The 18,040-nt window shown below is 48.9% G+C and overlaps 7 protein-coding genes across 7 annotated transcripts; 3 read left to right on the plus strand and 4 right to left on the minus strand.

The window, feature by feature from the left end:
• The first annotated feature begins 2,090 nt into the window (after positions 1-2,090).
• On the plus strand, positions 2,091-4,054 carry BO94DRAFT_540517 (carboxylesterase, type B). Its single transcript, XM_025612930.1, has one exon. It carries the CDS (start codon positions 2,302-2,304, stop codon positions 3,781-3,783), a length of 1,482 nt encoding a protein of 493 aa, XP_025461815.1. The 5' UTR covers positions 2,091-2,301; the 3' UTR covers positions 3,784-4,054.
• A 2,662-nt stretch (positions 4,055-6,716) lies between these two features.
• BO94DRAFT_540518 (amino acid transporter) lies at positions 6,717-8,653 on the minus strand. The gene is made up of 7 exons (XM_025612931.1): positions 8,391-8,653; positions 8,312-8,325; positions 8,185-8,257; positions 7,800-8,131; positions 7,600-7,743; positions 7,135-7,547; positions 6,717-7,081 (listed from the first exon to the last, which is right to left on the minus strand). Exons 1-7 carry the CDS (start codon positions 8,552-8,554, stop codon positions 6,854-6,856), a joined length of 1,368 nt encoding a protein of 455 aa, XP_025461816.1. The 5' UTR covers positions 8,555-8,653; the 3' UTR covers positions 6,717-6,853.
• Positions 8,654-10,057: 1,404 nt separating this feature from the next.
• Positions 10,058-10,915, minus strand: BO94DRAFT_570104 (uncharacterized protein; the record flags this gene model as incomplete). The annotated part of the gene is made up of 3 exons (XM_025614778.1): positions 10,058-10,287; positions 10,345-10,595; positions 10,656-10,915. 3 exons carry the CDS (start codon positions 10,913-10,915, stop codon positions 10,058-10,060), a joined length of 741 nt encoding a protein of 246 aa, XP_025461817.1.
• Positions 10,916-12,400: 1,485 nt separating this feature from the next.
• On the plus strand, positions 12,401-13,301 carry BO94DRAFT_561226 (uncharacterized protein; the record flags this gene model as incomplete). Its single annotated transcript, XM_025614204.1, has 3 exons — positions 12,401-12,741; positions 12,801-13,039; positions 13,096-13,301. The coding sequence occupies 3 exons, from the start codon at positions 12,401-12,403 to the stop codon at positions 13,299-13,301; spliced, it is 786 nt and encodes a 261-aa protein (XP_025461818.1).
• A 513-nt stretch (positions 13,302-13,814) lies between these two features.
• Positions 13,815-14,080, minus strand: BO94DRAFT_591007 (uncharacterized protein; the record flags this gene model as incomplete). The annotated part of the gene is made up of 2 exons (XM_025616078.1): positions 13,815-13,939; positions 14,011-14,080. 2 exons carry the CDS (start codon positions 14,078-14,080, stop codon positions 13,815-13,817), a joined length of 195 nt encoding a protein of 64 aa, XP_025461819.1.
• Positions 14,081-14,840: 760 nt separating this feature from the next.
• Positions 14,841-15,317, minus strand: BO94DRAFT_591008 (TM2 domain-containing protein; the record flags this gene model as incomplete). Its single annotated transcript, XM_025616079.1, has 1 exon — positions 14,841-15,317. One exon carries the CDS (start codon positions 15,315-15,317, stop codon positions 14,841-14,843), a length of 477 nt encoding a protein of 158 aa, XP_025461820.1.
• Positions 15,318-16,629: 1,312 nt separating this feature from the next.
• Positions 16,630-17,812, plus strand: BO94DRAFT_612292 (salicylate hydroxylase; the record flags this gene model as incomplete). Its single annotated transcript, XM_025616662.1, has 3 exons — positions 16,630-16,761; positions 16,821-17,169; positions 17,217-17,812. 3 exons carry the CDS (start codon positions 16,630-16,632, stop codon positions 17,810-17,812), a joined length of 1,077 nt encoding a protein of 358 aa, XP_025461821.1.
• Positions 17,813-18,040: the final 228 nt, after the last annotated feature.

Below are 18,040 nucleotides of genomic sequence, written 5' to 3' on the forward strand. Positions count from 1 at the left end.
CAAGACAAAATGACTAAATCAGAAACTTGATTATCACAAGCTAGAACCATTTATTATTAAAAACAAGAAGAGACCGGTTAACTACAGGTTAAGATTATCAAAATCAATAAGCAAAATTCATCCAGTATTTCATATCTTATTACTGGAACCCGCACCAAAGAATACTAAAATTATAAAAAATATGAAGATTGATAACAACACAGAGAAAGAATATAAAGTTAAAAGAATCCTAGACTATAAGAAGATTAGCGGCAGATCATAATATCTGGTAAAATAGGTAGAATATGATATCTCAGAAAACACGTGAAAACCTATCAAGAATCTGATAGGCTGCCACTAACTTATAAAGCAGTACTATTAACAGACAGGTCAAAGTTCGCCCAGAAGGAAGAAAAACTAACTAACTAAGTCAGACTAGAATCGTCTGACACAGCGGCAAGCTGAGCAGCATCATGCTCATTAGCTAGACACCCCAGCTTCTGAAGATTCTCAGTGCTTGGAGGATCCTCATCATTTAACAAATCCAACATAGTTAAGTCATGATCTAATATCTGACTATCATAATCCTTAAGAAATTTTTGATGTTTTCACAGATGCTTTATTTTTGTAAATAACTGCTTAATCTACTCTTCAGTCTCTTTAATTTCTTGAGCTATTTTCTCTTTATTATATTGAAGTTTATCCCACTCAGAATCACTGTAAAAATACTTTTCACACTTATAGCCATGACGGGTGCAGGCCGCATAATTTCGGTTCTTGGAATCTATGAAGTAAGAAAGGCTGTGGGAATTATACCAGGTATAAGAAAATTTAACCTAGATACTGCTACAAATGATTCAGTCAGCTTGATAATAACACTTCTTGTAATGATTATATGAAAGCATGATGACCCATTCTGGGAGAAAAGGAACTAAAGGACCTAGGTCAACGCATACAGGGACACGCATCTTTATGTTCTTAAGGACAAGAACCTCAAAGGAAGGAAGGTGGTGTTACAGACCCCTGCTAGCTGGACGACTAGTAAGGCGGGTACGTCAGGCAGAAGGCTATGCCCGGATGGACGACCACTCTTATTGGGTAAAGTCCCGAGCTGAGTCATCACGTGTCACATATCACATGACCATGGTATACAGACAAGCATATGGTATACAATATATCATCATGGTATACAACATACCATCATGGTCTATAACTACTAAACGGGTATACGGTAGACCCGATGGTATATAGGATAGTATACGGGAAATAGGATATATAAGAACACTTCTTTATGTACTTAGCTAGTTCTGTTCTTCATACTTAATACAACTGTCTTTAAGTAACCATATGTTTAGTAAAGCTTAGTAACAATACTCGTCTGCACTTACTTACGGATAGCTGCATGGCACTATCTGGCCTTACTTCTCTTCTTCTGTTCAGGACCACTTCTCTTTGGATAGTCATCGACCTGACTTACCTTGATTCAGTTCAAAGGTACGTATCGGAACGAAAGCTAAGCTAACAGGAACCGGGAGAAGCGATCCTAGGGTTTGACACTTATATTGTGAGTAGTAGAATATTACTACAGCTTATTTCTATATCTTAATCTAAAATAAATAAGTTCTTATAAAGTAGTTAACCAGCTATTATAAAGAATCTTTCAAATATATTTATAAATTAAAGTATATTCTATATAAGCTCTAACAAGTTATATTTTTATAGTATTGAATTTTTTACTAAAAAGATAATATTATTTTTTTAATATTTATCAATAACTCTGCAGTTGCAGCGCCGAAAACAGAAAATTTTAATAAAATAAAATATTATCTATTCTAGTTTTTTAAATTAAAAAACTTAAGTAAATTAAAAATCTTCCTGGAATACAATATCAAGTAAGATTATAAAATCAGAATAATTCAAATATTATAATCCATATATATTAAAAATTCCTTGATTACTGTAGAGATATAACACTCCTCCGCTACTATTCTATTAATAATATCATTATATCAAAGATTTAATCACGCTAATATAATGATACTAATTATTGATATTAATATTTATTAAAATCTTATTAATCAACTAAACTGGCTAGCAGTAAAGTTATTGTGCTCCTGGGTTCGGTTGAGATCAGGGGTTTTGCAGCAAAGGGAAATATCCGGGTATCTGATCCTATGCTGGACTTGGTGGGAGATATCTGTATAAGACGCCCTGTCTCATCGCCTCTCTGCTGCAGACTCGTGCACAGTTCGTCTTCAGTTGACTTCACCCTCTTATTTACTACAACCCTATATTTCCATCCAGTTCTGTTTGGCGGCCGCAATGAAGTTCTCGGCTTCCTTAGCCAGTGTGCTGGCAATGGCAACCACTGCTGTTGCCTCGGGCAGTGCGAGTAACTTGCGCATTCAGACCTCCAGCGGCGTCGTCCAGGGTGGTGTGAACAGCACCTATCCGGACGTCCGTCAGTTCTTGGGCATCCCGTTCGCTCAACCCCCCGTAGGCAACCTCCGGTGGCTGCCTCCTCAGGAAGTTAACCAGAGCGGTAGCATCATTGATGGCACCACCATGCCCCCTGCCTGCCCCCAAGGTTCCGCAATGATGAGTCCCTTTGGCCGGTTTGCCCCGGAGACGCTGATCGCGGGAGGCACCAGCGAGGACTGTCTGACCCTCAGTATCTGGGCTCCAGACAACGCCAAGTCAGACCTACCAGTCATCATCTGGATCTACGGCGGTGAATTCATCTTGGGTGGCACCGACACCCCGGCCTGGATTCCCTCTCAATGGATTCAACGTACCCAGGAGCACATCGTTGTCAGCATCCAGTACCGGCTGAACATGTTCGGCTTCCCCGCGGCACGCGGGCTGACGGAGCAGAACCTCGGTATCCTGGACCAGCGTTCTGCCATCGAGTGGCTCCAGAAGAACATTGCCCAGTTCGGAGGCAACCCCGATCAGATGATCCTCTGGGGTCAGAGTGCCGGAGCAGGCAGTGTGGACATCCAGAACTTTGCCTACCCCAATGACCCTATCGTCCAAGGTTTCGCCAGCGACTCCGGCTCCGTCTTCCTCACCGTGAACACGCGTTCAACCGACGAGGCGGGCACCAACTTCAGCACGGTAGCTTCCCACTTCGGCTGCTCGGGCACCGCCGCACAGGAGCTCTCCTGCCTGCGTCAGGTCCCCGCAGCGAACATCACCTCCTACCTGGGTGCTGGAGGGGCCAGCCTGACCTTCCTGCCCTTTATCGACAACAAGGTCGTCTTCAACAACTACACCGCCCGGTACCTTGGTGGCCACCTGAGCAACAAGCCCGCCCTCTTCGGATCGAACCTGAACGAGGGTACCATCCTGGCTGGTGGCTCGGACAACGCCATGGCAGAGGCCATCACCCTGTCCGGCTTCCAGTGCCCCGTCCCATACTCGACCGCTTATCGCCAGGCCCTCGACCTCACCACATACCGCTACCAGTATCGGGGCAACTTCTCCAACGTGTCTCCCTCTCCCAGTTTGGGCGCGTACCACACCGCCGAGCTGCCGCTGATATTCGGTACTTCGGGCGACTTCTATGGGGCCAACACGCCGTTCGAGACCAAGGTGGGCGAGACGATGCAGGACCTGTGGTTGGCCTTTGCAAAGGACCCGGCGAATAGTCTGGCGCAGCAGGGATGGCCTAAATCAACGAGCAACAAGTTCTTGATGCTAGCAGGGGAGGATGCCTCCAACAAGACGGTTGTGTCGGCTCTGGTGGCCGATGACACCATCGACGACGCATGCACAAGCTATTACTCCAGCTACCTTGTGTAAGCGCGTAGGGCTCGTGACGCATCAGATAAAAGGGTTGGGAGCCTGATCGGGACGTATGTGCTTGTCGCATTGTGAAATCGCCGGCTTGGATGAGGTGTAATTAGTAGTTAGTCTTGATCTGGTCTCATGTCTGTTGTTTACTGTGAACTCCTGGAAGCAACAGAGATGTTCCGGGAGATGTGAATAGGCCGATGTACATAAGAAAGAAGATGTCTTGATTTCCATTTCAGTAGTATAAGATTGTAGCTTGATCTCGTGTGGATTCTTGCAGCCAACAAGGCAGTGCAGTGCACGAGTTGCGCGACTCGGCAGGAATGGCCTGATGCTGGTCGCGTCGCGAGGGGGAACGTGATGGTGATAACGTAATCGGTAAGCGAGCGGGCAGCCGTGCGCGTCAGTTTCGCGTTTTTCAAGTTGAAGCAATTCAACCATCAACAACTCCACCAAAAATGCCTCGATCGTCAAAATCTTTGGTGGAACAAGAAGGCCGAATCTGCCTTGCCATTGAAGCTATTCAGAAGGGCAAAATTTCGTTTGTGACAGAAGCTGCACGTGTTTTTAATATTCTATAAACAACTCTTCAACGACGCCTGCAAGGAGTTCAATCTTGCTATGATATATATACCAACCTTCATAAATTGACTCTTTCTGAAGAAGAGGCTTTAAAGAATTAGATTCTCTCACTTGTAAAGCGTGGACTTTATCCTCAACCATTATATATTTAGAGAATGGCTAATATCCTTCTTCAAAGGCATGAGTCGAATTCTACAGCCTCCGTTGGCAAGAAATGGGTATACAACTTCGTGAACCACGATAAAGCTTTAAAGACTTGATTTTCTTAAAGATTAAACTATCAACGTGCAAAGTGCAAGGATCCAAAGGTTCTTAGCAAGTGGTTTGCCCGGGTTAAAGTTGTTAAGACAGAATACAGAATCCTGAATAAAGATGTTTAGAATTTTGATAAAATAAGCTTTGCCATAGGCATAGTAACTACAGCGCGTGTAGTTACACGATCTAACTGTATAGACAAGCTGTTTCTTATACAGCTTGGCAACCGCGAATAGATAACCTTAATTAAGTATATTAATACTACCAGCGCCGTGTTGGCTCTGTATATGATTTTTAAAGGAAAAGTCTATATCAAGGCCTGGCTTCAAGGCCATATTCTACATGATTGGCATATCAATTTATCACCAAATAGCTGGATTTCTAATAAGATTAGCCTACACTGGCTTTATGAATACTTCATTCCAGCTACTAAAGACCGGCGGATTGGACAATATAGCTTCTTGATTCTTGATAGACACAACTCCCATTTGACTCTGGAATTTAATAATATCTGTAATTAAAATAATATTGTCTCTATCTATATGCCTCCGCATTCTTCATATCTTTGTCAACCACTTAATATAGTTTGTTTCACGCTGTTAAAACGAGCCTACAGCAGCTTAGTGAAACGGCTAACTCGCCAAGACACTCATTATATTGATAAGATTGATTTCTTGGATATATATCCAGAGGCACATTCTTTTATCTTTAAGAAGTCAACTATATAAAGCGCCTTTAAGGCTTCAGGATTAGTACCGTTTCAGCCGGACAAGGTGCTTGGCCAGCTTGTTTTACAACTACGGGAGGCTACTCTAACAGGCAGTATAATCACTATATTAACACTGTTAAAGACACCCAAGAATACGAGGCAGTTAAAGAAGTATAAAACAATAATTGAGAGATATCTTTATAAATATACAATTAGTTCTTCCTCGTAGATGAAAGCAGTCTTAGCCTATATTATAAAGGGCTGTGAGATTGCCTTCAACCGGACTATCTTGCTTTAAGAGAAAGTTAACAAACTACAAGCCAGGCTGGAGAGGCAAAACACCAAGAAGAAGAGATCATATCATTAAATAGCAGGTCTTAACAGCCTTACTGTCAGCAAGGCTATAAACACGTTTATACAGGCTTATGAGGCTGATAAAGTAAGTAGTATCCAGCCAGTGAAATCGGCTGCAGAGAAAGAACAGTCTTGCCACCGGGCACCGCCTCGCTGCAGTAACTGTAATATAGTAGGGCATACAAGAATAAGGTGTCCTACACATCAAAACATCATCTAAGCATGAGATTTTATGTATATAGTGGCTAATAATTGCTTCATCTTTTCATGGAAGTTGTGTTGGCGGGCGCGGCTGCCCGCTCGCTTACACTGCCCGCTCGCTTACCGATTACGTTATGCTATGCAGCTTACTAAGCTTATGCGGGAAGCCTGCTTCGTGTTACTTTCCTCCCCCACCTTCCACCCGATCAGGTATCTCTGGCGAGCTTTTCAAAGGTGATGTCTCTAGGGCAAGCAGACTGGGAATGTAACTCGGACAAGGATTCCATGGAGATACTGGGAGCATAAATAATCAAATTCACCGATGCCAGATGGGTGGAATGATTTTCAATGAATGTACACAGAGGTAGCCAGAGTCGACGAAGAGAACGCGACGCCGAGACCCCGCCTAATCAATTCACATGGTCCGACGCATCGTATATTCGGTTCTGAATGGTCATTAGGTATTCTCTTTTGTCATTGATGTGATATCCTTCCTATCAGTAGCCTGACTGCTTTTTGAGGAGGAGCACTCTTGTGAACTTGTGGCTAACGGGAATATATATTTTCATCCCCGCTGTGTACTCCGACACAGCACCTGAACACCAAAACTGTAGATTGGAATCGGATTGATGAAAGACGTATGATAAGCGATACAGGAGCTTGCTCTATTCAATAAAATTCATGACTTTAGCATTGCCGATGAGCTGATCCAGACATGTGTTCGTCATAGGATGGTTCCCGTATCTGCAAATACTACTGCCAGCCCGTGATCACCGTAAGATGTTTGTCGGTTCAAAAGCATATTCTAGGTCTAGAGTTATCTAGAATACTTACAAGTATAATCGCAAAGACGCACGCAGTATAGATAGACGGGAATTCGATCAAGCAATGCAGAGGGGTATATTAAATGAAATCTATACTATAATACATATCTATATACAGAGCCCGGGCATGAGGAAGCAGTAGCTCATGACCATCTCAGGCATTATTCGCACACGAGAAACTGCTGCCTGAGCTGTCGTTATGGATCGACAATCCCGACACCCACAGACCACAGATGCAGATGGTGGCACCGATGAGGAACAGCCCCACGTTGGCGAGAGTGAGGAGGGTTTTGCGGACGGAGGTAAAGTAGTTGCCGCGGTACATGTACAGCCAGAAGACACCGGGCAGACCGAAAGAAAACCAACTGGCAAACAAAGCGCTCTGCAAGGAACAATTAGTGTCCGGTCCGATGGCGGACAAAGGAGTAAACTTACGACCAAGCTGACAAGATCGCTGAAAACGGGAATGGCCTCGGCAATAACCCAGGCAATGATCCAATATCCAGCAGCAAGTCCAATCCAGGCGCCAACACCGCGGGCGTCACGCTTGTGCATGACATCGGTGCCACGGAAGAGACGGACATACACGTTCTTGATGGCGACATGTCCCAACACGACACCGGCAATGACAATGGTGGGGATGGCAATACCGTAGGCGACCTTCCGGACCACGGGGCCCGCGGAGCCGAGGGCAGGGGACTTGACCTCCTGACCGGCATAGCGGTAGATGACGGCCGACGCGACCGTGTAAAAAACGATCTCAAAGCCTTGCAGCATGCAGAGTGACTTGGGGAAGTCCTTGGGGTTCTTCATCTCGGCGATGAAACCGAAGAACGCGGGGTGACCGCCTGCCATGGGTTAGCACGGGATGCGGGTCAAAAGAAGTCGATCGCGACGTACAGTAGGCGAAGGCAATGTTCGTGACAGCCGAGAAGCCCTTGACGAAGCTCGTGGAGCGGGTGAGCTGCATAGGCGCAGGGGACGGGTGTTCAACGGCGACACCAATCATGGTGATCAACACGGCGGTGAAGATACTGATGAAGGCTGGAGAGAAGGTCAGCGGGAGTGACCGACAAACAACGGACTGATGGGGGACTGACAGGTCAAGGCCAACCATGAGACATTCTTCATGGTTCGGGGGAGGGAGCAGACGAAAGAAAGCACCAGGCCCACCACGCCGAAGACGACGGAGCAGGTGCCGTGGTTGGTAAGAGTGTTCATCATGACGGTGAAGGTGACTAGGTGACTGCCCGACGCGAACATGAAGAACAACAGCTGAGCAACTTCGGTGAACAGGCGACCGGGGCGACCGAGCAGGACTTCGCCTGCATCGGCCATGCTGTGGATGAAGGGATATCTCGTGCGAAACTGTCCAATGACATAGCCGGAGTAGGTGGCGATGATACCCATGCCGACGATCAAGATGACGGCACTGAAACCATGGTTAGAGACATTGGCAATGATATGACAGCATCTTATACATACGGGATGAGGCCAACCTCAGCCACAGTGGCAGGCAGGGACAGAACACCCAGCGACACAGTCTCTGCAATCATCACTATACATGATTAGCTAAGCAGCCCGATGGACACGATATCAAAGTGTGTCATACAGATTCCAGATTGCCTGCAGCGGGAGAAGTACTGTCAGTACATGGCCCATTATATACCTAGTTCGAGTGAGAAACATACCACCAGTCCAGGGTCTTGTAGTGCACCTCTCCCACGCCCTCCGACCCAAACGGATCCTTCTCAATGGTGGGCACCTTGAGGTCGTCACCCTCCCACATGGCCCCATCCTCCTCGATCCGGGGGCCGGGGCCGTTCTCGATATCCTTCACGTCCTGAGACGACATGGTTGCTAGTGGTGGTTGGCGGGCTGACTCCACGGGGATGGCGAGAGGGATGGAAAAGTTGGACAGGCACCCGTCTCAGCACACTCAGCGACAGTAGCAGCAGCGGCAGTGGCGGAGCTGGAGGCAGGCACGCCCGCCAGGCTTATAAGGAATCAGTGGCAGTACCGTGAAGCATTGACGCATGGCGAAGAGGTTTTTCTTAGTTAATGGGAGGGCCGGACGGACAAATCAGAGGCCGCCGTAAAGCAATCTCTGTTGGGCGTGACACAAAGTTTGCCGCCCGTTTGCCTCTGCTCCGATGTCGGGCCCGTGGTCTGCTGGGGGCCCTGCATGGGCCCACCCGCCGCACCATTGCTGAATCCAGGAACAAAAAGGCTCTGGCTAGCCTACTCAGCCTTCAGGAATCACCGGGAGACGATCGACAAACCGCTGGGGGTTCTTTTGCTGCCAAATGGCGTGAAGAATGCCAGGGGATGGCTCCTCCGGGACCGGACCTGGGGGGGGGTGAGGATCAAATTAGCTCAAGGCAGGCTGCCCCGGAAATCGAATGGTGCCTTTTGGGCCTGGGAACTCCCCCGGCCGCCGGAGGGAAACCTTTGCCGCTAGACCGCTTGCAGCGTCACGGTGGCGCATAGAAGGATTCCAAGGTTTTCCGCAGCTTAGGGTTGGTCGCGCAGCCCTACTGCCAGCATGCCCGGCGCGGGGGCGTTCCCCCATCGGGTTAGACTGCCGCACATCACCACGCAAATTGACCCCGTCTGGCGGCCCGTTTGCGGTATAGCTGCATTCCATTCCTCGGGGTCGACTGGCAGCACTCCGGCCCGTCCACTGTCGGCCTGGAGAAGAAGCTCTTGATGCCGACCTGACTCACTCGTCTGCCCGGTGAGCCGACCCATGACAGCTTCCAGCGTCCAACCGCCGGGCCTCGATCGCTCCTGCTCATCGGCAATCGACCACGGCTCCATCCTCCATGCCACGTGTGTCCATCGTCCCCATCCCCGGAATCGGCCGGGTTTTCCATCCTTCCATCCCGCCCTGACTCACGGAGGCTCACTCATAGCCTCACGCCAGACCACCGGTGGGGCCCACCGAGTCTATCGGTGACTATATCCGTCCACCTTTCCCCTCCAGGTGGCAAAGATTCTTCGTCCAGGAAGCCCCCCATCACATGACCATGACAAACGCTACATCAGGCTATGGGGTTACCCCATGATACGCTATAGGATGCCACGACCGGCCAGACCGGTGAGGTCTTCTTTAGGGACACTCCACTTTGGAAAGCTACAGCTGGGAATACGACGATCAATCAGATGACTCACACGATATGGTTTCAAGGAATGACTCATGAAAGTACTGGTGGGGATTTCTCTCCAAAGACAACAGGCTTGCAGCAAGTCGTATCCAATAAAGGACAGTCATGGCCGTTACCTCACTGAGAGACCGAAAACCAACGAAACATCACATAAAGAAACACCAAGGTGGCCTCAGCGGCATCCGAGTCAATCATGCATCAGGCAAAATCTCACCACCATCCAAGGGGTCATTGATGTTCGCTGCAGCTGCATCCTCAACAAATTTGACCACAGCCTCCTTCTGGGATTGCCAGGTTTCCTCGTTGAAAGTAAAGTCCCGGGCCGCAAACTCGAACGTCACATTAACCTCCTGAGTGGACGACTTGTTCGAAACCACGGTTTTCATCGATTCATCAATGGAATACCACACCGTGCGGAAGGCTGGGGCAAGTCAGCGGGATGGATCTAGCCACGCCCAAACTAGGCAGGGGAACTCACAGGCAGTGACATCGTCCGCCGCCGAGTCATAGAAAATGACATGGTTCAAGCTGTACATCGACTGGCTTTGCTTGACGGATTTCGATTCCTTGATGGTATCCGCAATGCTCTGTAGAGCATTCTCAATGTCCTGCAGTAAACTCTGCGGCTGGGCAATCCCGGAAAGCATGGCTTTGAGGATCTCGAAGTGGAAGTTCTCCTTCTTAATCTCGATGCCGAAACTCTTCGTGTCGGTGTTGGATTCCATCATCCTTGCAGATACATCCGAGTCAGCCCAGTGACAAAAGCGTTATCGCAACCTAGGAACTTACCACGCAGCCTTGCCGACGAGAACATCAATGACCTTGTGACGGTAATTGTTGCGCTCCGTCTGGGCATCAATGTCTGAGCTGCCAGACAGGTTTCCTTGCTTGATCTGGTCATCGGTGTTCTTACCCGCCCAAATGTCCAACCATTGATGAGTATAGTTCAGCATGCTTTTGAGCTCTTTCACCCGGGAGTCGAGCTTGCTGGGGACTCGGTTGTCCTGGAAGTTCACATAGAACGTGGAGTTGTAGTCGCTGACTCCCATTCCATCGTCGGAGGGATGGATGTCTCCCTCGTAAGGGATTCCCCGGATCGGTGCTCGCACAGGAAGACCAGCGACTTTGTGGAGCGACATCTTGTCTCGACTTTGGAGCAGTAGAGGGTTCAACAAGGAATTCAGAGAAGACAATGGCGAAGTAGGAGCCTATGAGGGTTGTATTTCCATCTTCATCGTTGCTTGAGGGACACCCTTTTATACATGAGATGAGACGTGGCGAGGTGCGTGTCTTCCAAGGGGACCGATTGCAAGTCGCCCAGGATTAGGAAATTCTTGCTTCGAGGATAACACTCCTTCCCTTGATCGTTTCCATTACGCAACCGTAAGGCAGACAACGCTGGAGAAGAGAATATTGAGCGCTTAGCTCGTGGCGAAGATATTTGTGATGTTGCAGCTGCTTATGCATCCGATGCAACGGGAGCATGGGTCTCTGTGCAACCCCCCGCTCCCCGAATAGGGTCAACCAAGAAATTTCCGGTCTGACCAAGGTGACAGGAGTCGAGTCAGATTATATCATTTAAGCTTATTGCCTTCTCTGGACCTCGTACAATGAGGGGAGAGCATATCGACACTCCGCGGTTGTCCAACATTTACCGCCAGCTTAAGCGCATTTTATACCCAGAAAAGCATTTTTTATCGAAGCTTTAACGTATTGCCCCCAGTCAAAACTGCGGCCAAGATCTAGACCATATTTAAATCTACCATATTCAAATTTATGGCGATTCCGCTTGGTTACACCCAGCAGGCAGCATCGCAACCTGAAACGATTGACAAACTCGGCGTGCAGATTCCACTATTGGGTAATAGCACGGCATTGTTTGATTGGCTTCTGCACTGTGGCAATATTGAATTCAGCCAAGATATGAAGGCCATTGCATCAATGACGGCTATTATTCAAAGCACACAAGTGACGCGTATACCTATGTGGAATCACGCAAGGCGGGGAAATAGCGAAGTGCAGTCGATTCAATATGGATTCTCGGAGTGGAGAACAGCGAATGCTCCCCGAGCCAGTCTTACTACGAATATGCTAGGGATATAGGGCGTGTCACTTTGGTATGTGCGTTGTGAGACTGCATCGGCAAACAGATCCCAAAGGTCATTCTTCAGCCCGCCCCAACCGCGATAATCCACCAGGGCGACATTATAACCTTACGTTGGGTGCATATTGAGCATCGCCACTAGGGGAAGCATTATTGGATGCGTTGCATTGCCATACAGCTGAAGGCGGGGTTCGGAATCAGCAGGAGGTGTTGTCATGAAGATTCAGGATGAGTGGACTGCAGAAATGCCTCATTGTTGAACTAGATATGCAACATGGTATCTTCTTCGTCAGAAGATTACGTTTGACGTCGGGGTTAGCAGACATAAAAGCTGAAAGATTTCTTTCCCTCCACAGCTCACCACTTCCATCCGCATCTCACCCATATCAGCACTGCTCATAACTTATTATATCCCCACACGGTCACAGCTATGCCTGCCCACTCTCTTCCCCATATTGACGTGTCTCTCTTCTCCGCCGACTATGTCGACCCTCCCGAGGGCGTGGACGTCACCAGTGACTACGGCACTCCCAACCTCCTCCTCCTTTACTACTGCCGACCTGTGTCCGACTCTGACAAGGAGACCATGAAGTCCTTAAAGACCGACCTCGAAGCATGGAATGCTTGGGAGCTCGCACAAGCGGAATCGCAACTCAACAACCAGATGAGAAAAGGCAACCTGCCTACCGACGATTTGCTGGAGTCGCGTATCAAGCGCACCGACTACCGCGCCAAGGTTATCAGCGCTTTGCGCGAGCGAAGCCAGTCTTGGTAGATTCAACCCTCCTCTCCCCTTCTATACCCACGGATACTAATCCTGCTCCACACAGGCTCTCGGAAACCGAAAACAGACAATTCACTATCGAGGTTGAGACCAACGAGGACGACATGAATGCCAAACTCGAGGACGAGATCCAAGTGCGTCTCGAATCAGACGAGAGACTGCCCGACCAGTTTGATGTGGTTTTGCGCATCATCAACCGGATCATTGCTGCGCGTCGTGCAGACGAGACTCAGCAGTACCAGTCCACCCACGTGGAGCTGAAGGTCGAGGAGAAAGATAATTTGGGTAAGTCATGTTTTCAATTCCCTTATATGGTGTCACAGACTAATAACGCGGAACAGAAATCAAATCCATCTCGTTCGCTGTGTCCGAGGCAGAAAAGAAAAAGGAGGACGATTCTGTCGTGGTCAAGATTGAGTATGTCAACTACCGATACCAACTCGATCGCAATACCTGGGATGAGAACAAGGACAAGGCACAGGAGATGATTTCCAGGGGAGAGCGTATTCGCAGGGATATGACCTTGGAGATGTGTGTTGATGTCTAGTGCCCGGGAGGGACTCCAGTCTGGCCATGTTGCGCCCAAGGAGATGTCAGGTTGATGGTCAGCGTTCAAAAGGACCGGTTTGCACAATCAGATGGACCGGGGGGGTTTATTTCGAGAACAAAAGTTGGGGAGAGCAATCTCGGCAGAATGAATCTGAGTTCAAGGCCAAAATGTTTTACATGTCTTCGTCTCAGTGACTACCTAAGCGCCACTTAGCCTATCTTCTAGGTAGTCATTGTAGGCAAGGTGTTCGCACCTTTTCAGTCCTTACTTTGGTTATTTCCCGCTTCCAGGTGTACCGCATGCTATGGTTATCACACTATGGATTGAAAAACTGCATCTGAACACTCGATAGTATAGTTACAGCCACTAGTGTACCAATTGTACTCAGCCCACGTTCAGGTTATGAGAAGTTGCTCAAAGTTACTCCAGTACAAGGAAGCTGGGTTACCGCATAGACTATGAACTCATGCCACATGTTCGGGTAGCTTCTTCAAGAAAAGAATAAATAACTCACAATGCCAACTGAGTTGGGCCGTACTGCATTCCCCATGCCCCCGCAACGGTATCGGCAGCGAAGAGAGCAGACGGCTGTCGCTCAGAGACCAAGCTGCGGAGATCGATAAAGGAGAGGGAGCCTACCGTCCGATATCGTGAGAACGGCCTCGGCTATCATTGACACGCCGCAGTACTGGTTGGCTGGCTTTACCGAGGCTGTGCTCGTTATCAGTGCTTGACTGCGACATCGAGCAGCCGACATTTCGGCCGAGGGCGGGCATGTTATCTACAGAGGATTCACGCTGGTAGTTAGAGATGCATGGGATGCCACTTCGCTGACACAGAACACGTTCTTGTCTGAGCTTGCACGGTGGAAATGCTTGTACCGATACTGGGTTGCCCCGTTTGGCTGGTGCACGCAGGCCTTGTGGATAGGTGGGTTACTTTTCAGCATAGATCGCAGCTCGGGGCAGTACCCTTCCGTAACTCGTCGCGGACCCGAGGATGTGTTAAGCATTGCTCCACATCGGATTGATAGCCAGGAAGAACTCATCCGAGGAGCAGAAAGGATCGGGTGTTGTATCTGTCCGAATCACGGGTGACTGAAGACTGGGGTAGCGGATGTGTGCATCCGGACCTCGGCTACACCAGCAGGAAGCCATGGCTATGAGCCTCTTTACTAATCACCTTCTGGCTGTTCTGCAAATAGAGAAGAGCGTCTGCTCCAAGTCGGCCGAGTGATGAGCAACAAAGGATCCCAAAATAGCCTCTTTGATGCAGAATGCACGTGACCGCGGGTTCGGTCTTCATGCTTGAGGCCTTACTACAAGATGGAAAACTATGTGGGAATATTGAAGCATACATTCAAATTGGTTTCAATGTTGGGGCCCAGAGAATAATTTCTAAAACCTGATATCCAGTTCTCATCGTATATCATCTTGACACCGAGCAACCGGGACGACCTCTTTTCTCACGTCCCTTATATAGATATCAATATATATATATATATATATATACCTGTAGTCCGAGTGAATGACAATATTAATACCATCCAGAACGCCCTCCAGGGCAGCCAGGGGTGCCATAAACACCACCCACCACCCACAGAACAACATCAACCACAGCCCAGACCCCCCAGCCCCCCAAAGTAAGCATCTTGAAAGTAGCAAGGACCCAGTGATGAGCATACCACTGATCCACACCGAATAGCCCCAAGAAGATAGAGAGGAGAGTTGCCGTGCGTTCCTCACGATAACACTTGTTGTTCAGCGGACGATGTTCAAACCCTCCCCAGCGACGCAGTAAAGATGGCTGCTTGGATGGGGATGTGCGAGACCACTGGTCAAATAGAATGACCACGCCCACGAGCAAACAGCCAAGGATGTTAAGCAGGACAATCCACAAAAAGAGCATACGGATGCTCACGTGAGCCTTCAACCTTTCGAAGATTGTCGGTTTGGGAGTTGTACCGGTGAGAGTGCTGACTCGCTTGAGAGAGCCACGCATATCGGAAGGCATTTTGTCTTTGGTTTGACGATTGCGCCCGACAGGTCCGGCTAGTGAGTGGGAACTGCGGAGGGAAAGTATTTTGACGAGGTTGCTAGATGGTCAAGGCAGTAGCTTTGCTAGGGTACCGGACGATCTGTTTTCTGATAGTGATGTGGGAAGTTGGAGATGGATTGCTGGGTGGGAAAGAAAGACAACAGTCCACAGGTGTACAAGGGATTTATATAATGCCTCGTGCTTGAATGCATCTCATGCTCTCGGTATTTGTCCTGTGCTGTTGTCCATCATATGTAGATGAATGGAGCTGTTTGTCGGATGTATCCCAGAATAAAGGGCCATTTGCGTCATATCGGTCATGAATGCGCATTCTTTGACAAAGTGTAGGACAGATACCTAGCTCTGTGAGTGAAAGAGTATGGAAACCCCGAATAATTTTGGTGGCTGTACTCATGGCTGAGTCGCTGTCTTTGTTGGCTCCCAGGTGGATGGTTTCATGAGGGTTTCATCATTCATTGGCTGACGGCGCAAAAGACGGAACTACCCAACAAAGATTCCCGTCCGGGCCGGATATTGTCTCCCGATGGACAATCGTCGCATTGTTGGTTTAGGGCTCTGTTGACTCGCTTTGTTCTGACCTCCGACAAACCATCGGACAAGACCTTGGACTAGGAGACCAACCAGGCCCGCCGTGGCGCAGTTGAATGAAATGGTAGTCACAGCCACGGTAGGTCACTGAGGTTTATGGCCAAGATGCGGAGCTTGTCGTGAATTGTCTGGGAACTCTACCAAGTGTTGGGAAATTAAGGAGATGAACTGTTGTTCAGGTAGTCACACGACCTACCTGCCATACTGAAACCCACAGCTGGAGGATGGTCAGTCTTTGGAGGACGACATGATTTCATGTGAGTTCCGTTTCTCCATGCCTGGTGGGTATGATGGGATGATGAATATGTCAACAGACTCCCAGTATTCCAGACTGCTAGTCAAATTAACAAATAAAGTAATAGTGATCTCGCCATAATCATAGAAGGAGCAGTTTGATGGAGCACCACCCCGTCGAGCAGGGCGACATGGGTTTTAAGAAGGATGACTCTTTAGTTACACAGCAGAGTGTACAACGGTGTGTACCACACCCATGAGGCATTCTCCACTAAATAATCGGGGATTTGCAGCTCTGCCCACCGGATGCATGCTCCCAACCGGGTATCTACGACCGCGGAACCCCACCTATCTACCTACAAGAGCATCGATTGATCAAGTTTCTTTCAATGGTGCACCTGGACGCTATTCTTCCATAATTTCTATCCACTTGCACAGAAAGACAATGTCTTCCTACTTGGAAAAGCTTGACATTCTTATTGTGGGTGCTGGCCTCGGGGGTCTTTTTGCATCTCTGGCTCTGCGACAAGATGGCCACCGTGTGACGCTTCTGGATTCCTCCACGGAATTTAAAGAGGTCAGAAATAGAGTTCAAACTGTTTTATAGACATGTTGATTTTAACATGTCAATATCAGGCCGGTGCCGGTATTCGCATCCCGCCCAACAGCTCCCGTCTCCTGCGCCGTTGGGGCATTGACGTAGACGGGTTAAAGAAATCAACCTGCCGACGTTACCACTTTATTCGCTGGGAGGATGGTTCAACCATTACGAAGATTCCCTTTGAAGATATCGAGGAACGACATGGCGCGCCGTATTACATGGTTCACCGAGCCGATCTGCACGCAAGCTTGCTTACCGCGGCCATCCGCGCGGGGGTGGCCATCCACAACAACCAACACGTCACGTCCTACGATTTCACCCTTCCCAAGGCCATCACAGCAGATTCAAAAGAATGGACGGCCGATCTAATCATTTGTGCTGATGGTATCGGTTTTCACTTATATGATAATATTCATGACTGACCGTCCCAGGTATCAAATCCACTGCTCGCCCACTTCTCACAGGCCAGCCAGACCGCCCTAGAGACACTGGAGACGTTGCATACCGAATCCTCATCCATGGGAAAGACCTCCTTGCAGATCCGGACCTCGCCGACCTCATCACAGACCCGGCAAATACATCCTGGTGTGGACCGGATGCCCACCTAGTCGGCTATCCTATCCGCAATGGCGAGCTTTACAACATCGTCGTATGCGCTACCTCGCAGGGAGAAACAGCCGATGACACCTGGGTCGTGGAGGGCGACAACGAGGAGCTCTGCGCAAGGTTCTCCAGCTGGGAGCCCCGGGTGCAGAAGGTATGTCGTTTGACCAAGTCCTTCATGAAATGGCGATTGTGTGATCTTCCCGTGCTCTCGACCTGGGTGCATCCGTCTAGCAAGGCATGTCTTCTAGGTGATTCGTGTCACCCCATGCTGCCCTATCTAGCCCAAGGAGCGGCCCAGGCGGCGGAAGATGCTGCCACTATCCGGAAGGTTCTCGCTCAAGGAACCGACCTTGCGAGTGCATTGAAGCAATATGAGGCTATTCGACGCCCAAGAGCATCCCTTATCCAGTCGAAGACCTGAGAGCATCAGTATATTTTGTATATCGATGACGGCATCGAGCAGCGCCGATAAGACAAGTTGATGCGGCAGGACAGTTCCTCTAGCCCGATCTTTTGGGGACATGAGTTGCGTCGGGAGTGGCTATTCGGCCATGATGCTGAGTTGAGCGCCGACACAAAACCTGATGTAGTGAAGTCTTTCCTCTAGTGAGCTACTGATTTTGTAGGGATCTATGCCCCTGGAGTGTGA

The sequence above is a fragment of the Aspergillus sclerotioniger genome (assembly GCF_003184525.1).
Source record: "Aspergillus sclerotioniger CBS 115572 chromosome Unknown BO94scaffold_49, whole genome shotgun sequence".
Classification (NCBI taxonomy): domain Eukaryota; kingdom Fungi; phylum Ascomycota; class Eurotiomycetes; order Eurotiales; family Aspergillaceae; genus Aspergillus; species Aspergillus sclerotioniger.

Excerpts from the sequence above, each read along its gene's own strand:
- BO94DRAFT_540517 (XM_025612930.1), top strand. The coding sequence starts at position 2,302 with ATGAAGTTCTCGGCTTCCTTAGCCAGTGTGCTGGCAATGGCAACCACT.
- BO94DRAFT_540518 (XM_025612931.1), bottom strand. The coding sequence starts at position 8,554 with ATGTCGTCTCAGGACGTGAAGGATATCGAGAACGGCCCCGGCCCCCGG. Across the intron at positions 8,132-8,184 it reads GCTGAGGTTGGCCTCATCCC|TGCCGTCATCTTGATCGTCG; the intron begins GTATGTATAAGA and ends CCATGGTTTCAG. Across the intron at positions 7,548-7,599 it reads GAACATTGCCTTCGCCTACT|GCGGTCACCCCGCGTTCTTC; the intron begins GTACGTCGCGAT and ends AACCCATGGCAG.